Raw genomic sequence first — 6,024 nt, 5'->3', positions numbered from 1 at the left:
TCCTGTAAGCAACTCCAATGTAGTCACCTCAGTAATAAATTGACTAGACTGGAGTTGCTGGAGGGAGAGCCTATCAGGAGCAACTCCATTCTAGTCGCAACCGTATGCTACTGTACGTTGCTTTATGCTTCCGTTCCCACAAGTAAAATGGCGCCTCTAGGCAGACCTAGCATGTTCTTTAAACGCATTAGCGTATTACGTCACTGCACGTAGAGCACGCTAGCCCCTGATGAGTGGATGCGGAGAACCCGTACTTCCTTTTCTCGCTACTGCCCAGCACGGAGAGGTGAGGCTCTTGCGCTCCTAGGCCTAAATCTCCAGATAATATAGTTTGCTTCACCCGGTAACCGCCTGTTCTCCCGCTCTCTCCACAGGAACATGCCGGCGAAGGGTCCCCTGCAGTCCGTCCAGGTTTTCGGACGTAAGGTGAGTGTTTGTAGATGTCCGGGGTGAAACCTCGTGTGGTGCGCGGCCCTGCCTGATGTGCCGGCTGTATCGCCATAGCCGCTCCTCGGGTATTAGCGCTGTTGCTATCGGTGTGAGAAGCGATTAAAAGGCGGTAAAAGTTGTTCCAGACCTGGGTAGTTGTCCGGAGCTCTGACGCTGTGTAGTAGGGTTACCCATAACGTGGCCGGCTGCCGTGCTCGGCTACTCGTGCAGTCACTTCTCACCATAATGCATCTATGCTGCAGCGTGTGTGTGTGAGAGTGGCGGTAGCCATACTGTGAGTATACATCAGAAGCCCCAGCTATAAGGCATGTGCTATGTGTGTGAGTGGCGGTAGCCATACTGTGAGTATACACCAGGAGAAGCCCCAGCTATAAGGCATGTGCTATGTGTGTGAGTGGCGGTAGCCATACTGTGAGTATACACCAGGAGAAGCCCCAGCTATAAGGCATGTGCTATGTGTGTGAGTGGCGGTAGCCATACTGTGAGTATACACCAGGAGAAGCCCCAGCTATGAGGCATGTGCTGTGTGTGGTAGTAGCCATACTGTGAGTATACATCAGAAGCCCCAGCTATAAGGCATGTGCTATGTGTGTGAGTGAGCTCCTGCTGCACATGTATCTATGGGCCTGTGCATGTGTCCCTTTCTTCACACAGCTACTTTGGGCCTTGTGTAAAAGAAGGGTAGAGACTCGCCTAGACTGATCCATTTCTCAGTATACTGTCTGATATAGCTGCACAGGGATTGTTGTCCTATTTTTTGGACTCTTCCATGGTTCTTGGTGACTCAAATGGTTATGTGCATAAAGCCTGAGCTGGTAGGGATTGCCCAAGATTTTCAGTAATTGTAGGGAGCAGGTTAATGGGTGGTGTAATAACGACCCCTTTGCCAGTAGCTACCTGGCACTATTGCCACTGATCAGTACATCAAAATCTACCCCCTATTACCCTTCACCTCCACTGCTGGAGCTGTCCTATTTGTATGACAGCCAGCATTCTTTGAAAAATAAGAATACTTATCCCATATGACCACTGTAATGGTAACAAAGATCTAAATGGACAAATCACTGTTTTGCCTTCAAAATAAAAGTTAAGGAGTAAGATGTGATGACTATCCCCAAAATAGTATAAATAAAAACTACATTTTGTACAGCAAAAAAAAAAAAAGCAGTTTATAACCATTGTTTTAGCAGACTGCCTCTGTTGTCTTGGCCCACCGACTGACCCATATAAAATGAAAGTGAGCCAGTGAAGGTTATAGTAATGGTTTCACTGCTTAAACCGTGACCTCTTAGCTTTATTATCCCTACATATCATTTATTTCCATTACTGAAAACTTCATACACCTCTTTGGCTACAAATACTCCTCAAAAGTAACGGTACATTTACTCTTCTGGAAAAAAAATGTAGTATGACCTGTGAACAGCTGATCACTGGATTCAGTAGTAATGCCTTTACGGCATGTGACCGATGAGGCCAGCGATTGGCTTCAATCGGGAAGTGAATGATGTATGTGATGTCCTCTGCTGGACCAGTTGAGTATTAGGATTTCTTTGTATTACCTGCACTATTTTAGTGTTCCTAACGCCCTTTCTAATTCAATAGAACAGGACCACAACTTGCACAGCCAGCTTTGTCATATAGTTGCTGTTTTTTATTGTAGTCAGAGCTGTCATTGTATTGTACGTGTATTTATTTTGTATTTTTATACATAAAAAATGTAATTCTCTTTTCGGTGCAAACTTTGGTAACTGTTTTTTGCATCTGAACCACATTCCTGGTTTTTGATGTTTATAGTGGTGCAAAATTCTGCATCATCTATACTAACATTTCATGCAGTGGCTATTTGGTAGCATTCATGGGGCATAGTATTTTTTTTATTAAAGTATAAAGGACTGAGTGTCAAGGAATGGAGTATTGTGGTCACAAGTTAACACTCTCCACAGCCATAGGATATGGGGTAACAACTATCTGATTGGTGACGGTTTCATTGGCGGGGCCCTTAATAATCACAAGAATGAAAGTGTCTTGCACCCCAGTTTGTGTGGAGCATCAATTGCGTTCCAAAGTACAATGCATGGTGGTCTCCAGCAGTTCTGTGGATAGGGGCTAACTTGCTGTAATGAGAATACACCTTTAATTTGATAGTAAATACTATTCTTCTGACTTTATATGTATATTTGAGATGAAAAGCTTTAAGGAGGTTATCCTGATTACCAAAACTTCCACTATTGTAATACTGCAGGAGGGTCCGCTTGTATGTTTGCTTCATCCCAGTCAAACCTATGCCAAGCTCTCAAAGGATGTCTTGTGTGTCATCTCTTTCTGGTGCGCTGACCCTTGGTCACGTGACTGACTCTACTCTGAGGTGTACAGGAAGGGAAGTCACATGACCAGTAGTTCACACGTTGAAAGGTTGGGCCAAATTACAAGACTTCATTACCCAAGGCAGTCTAACAAGCTAGGTATCAGATATATATATGTAATTTGGACCTTCTGCATAATGCCATACAATGGTGGAAGTTTTAGTTTCCTGGCTAACCCCCTGAAGCCCCATCTATCTGCAGTGGCCTTCCTACCTTAGCGTCTACCTAGATTTGTAGTGGTATTTTATGAGCTTGAAGTTGGCATACAGTTTATAAATTGGCGGACCTGTGATGTTTTCACCCCAATCTTTAAAATGTTTAACTCTTTTGTTCGTTCTTTGTTTCCTTTCAGAAAACAGCCACTGCTGTTGCTCACTGCAAAAGAGGTAATGGCCTCATTAAAGTGAACGGAAGACCTCTGGAGATGATCGAACCCGCAACTCTGCAGTACAAGGTACAACCGCAAACAATACATGACCAGATCCTGCTGAAAGGCTCTTCAGGAGTGTTGTACTGTCTTGCATGACTATGAAAAGGTTGTTGAAGTCTTTCTAATACTGCTAGAACAGTTGTGTTTAAAGATTGAGATTCCAAATTGGGCTCCATTCAGATCACGTTTTCATCGGATGCAAAAAAACTTGTGCTAACGGATGGCCATCCATTCCCTTGGACGTCAGTGTTCTTTGTTTTTTTTTAAACTTCTTAAAAAAACTGAATGGACCCTTACTTGGGTTTGGAATTTTTCTGAATCTACAAAGCTGCCTCAATGTAAGAGTATGTTCTGGTATTAATGAAGACCACAGCTCAACATTGCATTTAAACGCCAATTGTAAAGTTAATGGTTGTGTGATCACTGAATGTAGTGAGATTTCCAGTGATCATACCTTTATTAATACTGTCGATAGGTGATACATTTATGGGGAACATCTAATAATCTCCCATATATATTAAAGCGACCCTGTCACCATGGAACCACATGATGATGTGAAGGAAGCAGAACTGGACAGGGATAGGACCCATCCTGAGTTTTGCGGCCTGGACTGTCAGCCCACACACAGAACCGTGTAATACGCAGTCATGTGCGTGGGCTGACGGAACGCTGACCCACTCATTTATATCTGGATTCTCTCTCTCCCCCCAAAAAAAAAAAAACAAACAAAAAAAACTGTAAATTGCTACATACTGCATGTAACTTTTTTGCTGTGTATACCAGACTATATATAAACAGTCTGAGTGAATGTAAGGAGGCTCGCAGCTTAATAAATGTAAAAGGAAACTTGTTTAAAACTTGCTCCCCCCCCCCCCCCCCTTATAATTGGAGTTACATTTTAATTCTTGGAAGCATCCAAACATGGGTCTACAGTGTTTCTTTGGAGCTATGGGTACAGTGTATCTAGTTGTGCTACTCTGCCTTGATAACTCTCAACCATCCTAGGGCGGTTGAAATGGGAATGACTTTTTTTTTTTCCTTTAAATACTTTATGTACTGTATCAGTATAACTCGTGTCATTTTTGTTTTTTAGCTGCTTGAGCCTGTTCTTCTCTTGGGTAAGGAGCGATTTGCTGGTGTTGATATCAGAGTCCGTGTGAAGGGTGGTGGACATGTTGCGCAAGTCTATGGTAAGCATAACATTACTTTATATAGAGGGGAAAAAAAGCTTTCAAACACACTTTTTTTGGTAAAATACACTAAAAGTGTTAAGAGCAGAGAGATCTACAATTGTTCATGTGCCTCAGTTTTGCAAAATATCCATATATCCAGCTGTTAGCAGTGTCCTAGATCATGAGCGGTCCATTTGACAGGGCTTTCCTGTCTTGGAATATCATCATTGCAATGTGTGGAGGGGACTGGCGTATTTCAGTAAGCTAAGCCAGCCCCTTCTCTCCACAATTGATGCATTGGGTTGAAGGCTTAAATTTTTCTTTTTTTAGGTAGTTGGACAACCCTTTAATGACACAGTCCTGCTAACATAGCCGTAAACGTATCTATTAAACAGGACATATAAGCCTTAAGTGTGGATTTAAACAGGTTCTTTATTAGGCTTTTTTACAGTAATAAATTTTTTTTTTTCTTTACAGCCATTCGTCAAGCCATTTCCAAATCTCTTGTGGCATACTACCAAAAGTGTAAGTGTTTATCACATAATACGATAGATGGCAAAGTACTTCAATTATGAGTCTGATAGTGGCTGTGTATTTATGTGGGGCTTTGTGGATCTGCATGTAATCCATCTGTGCTGCATTGAAAAGCTTTTAATTGAAACAAATTGTGGGGGGGGGGGGGGGGGAGAACTTCCTTGGAATGTGGCTTGTCACTTGAAAGATCTGTTTTAGGCTAAGGCCTCCACAGGAAGAACTGCAGTAATAAAGCGCTGTGGGAAAAACCACAGCGGGAACGCATCGCAGTTCTTCCCACAGCACTTTAAACAGAAAGTTCAGAGTTTTCCTCTGGACTTTGTTACAATTATATTGTATTATATGTTATTGTATATTATATGTTACTGTATATTGTATGCAGTTGGCATGCTGCGGTTTCCAAAACTGCGCCTCAGTTTTTACTGCAAAGTAGGCATGAGGTTCACAAGAATCCCATTCACTTTGCAGTTACTGTACAATACTGCGATTTTTCCCACTGCGTTTCTGGCCCATGGGGCCCTGGCCTTAAAGATAATTGACTAAATCCTTCTAATAAGTGCTACAATGGTGAGAACACTGCTACATTGGATTAAATCCACCTTTTGTAATGTGCTTCTACTTTTTATTTTAGATGTTGATGAGGCTTCCAAGAAGGAAATCAAGGATATTCTCATTCAGTATGACAGGACTCTTCTAGTTGCAGATCCTCGTCGTTGCGAGTCCAAAAAGTTCGGTGGACCTGGAGCCCGTGCTCGCTACCAGAAGTCTTACCGTTAATTGCATTGTACATTTTTCTTTCAATAAACCGTTGGAAAACTACAATCTTCGAGATTTATTTTCCTGAGCATTGGTTTATGACCAAGTCATTGTTCAAGGTTGTTTATTTAGGCATAATTTCCTTGATCATTGAGCTAATCTTCAAGGGAACCAGTCCTGTTGATAGAGAAGTTTGTGGGAAAAATATTATAACTTGTTTTATTTAGATCTGCGTACGTCCTATGTCTGCCTTGTGTATGAGTGCACATACTGTGACTGCTACTCCTATTACCAGAATGAGCAGAGGTTTAAATGAACT

General features: G+C 42.1%; 1 protein-coding gene across 1 annotated transcript; it reads left to right on the top strand.

The window, feature by feature from the left end:
* The first annotated feature begins 280 nt into the window (after window positions 1–280).
* Window positions 281–5,771, top strand: RPS16 (ribosomal protein S16). Its single transcript, XM_075276333.1, has 5 exons — window positions 281–426; window positions 3,166–3,267; window positions 4,337–4,433; window positions 4,893–4,940; window positions 5,581–5,771. The coding sequence occupies exons 1-5, from the start codon at window positions 379–381 to the stop codon at window positions 5,724–5,726; spliced, it is 441 nt and encodes a 146-aa protein (XP_075132434.1). The 5' UTR covers window positions 281–378; the 3' UTR covers window positions 5,727–5,771.
* The last annotated feature ends 253 nt before the right edge of the window (window positions 5,772–6,024 follow it).

This window comes from Leptodactylus fuscus, chromosome 5 (genome assembly GCF_031893055.1).
Source record: "Leptodactylus fuscus isolate aLepFus1 chromosome 5, aLepFus1.hap2, whole genome shotgun sequence".
Lineage (NCBI taxonomy): Eukaryota > Metazoa > Chordata > Amphibia > Anura > Leptodactylidae > Leptodactylus > Leptodactylus fuscus.
This window is presented reverse-complemented; position numbering and strand designations above follow the sequence as displayed.

Excerpts from the sequence above, each read along its gene's own strand:
- RPS16 (XM_075276333.1), top strand. The coding sequence starts at position 379 with ATGCCGGCGAAGGGTCCCCTGCAGTCCGTCCAGGTTTTCGGACGTAAG. Across the intron at positions 427-3,165 it reads TCCAGGTTTTCGGACGTAAG|AAAACAGCCACTGCTGTTGC; the intron begins GTGAGTGTTTGT and ends GTTTCCTTTCAG. Across the intron at positions 3,268-4,336 it reads CCGCAACTCTGCAGTACAAG|CTGCTTGAGCCTGTTCTTCT; the intron begins GTACAACCGCAA and ends TTTGTTTTTTAG.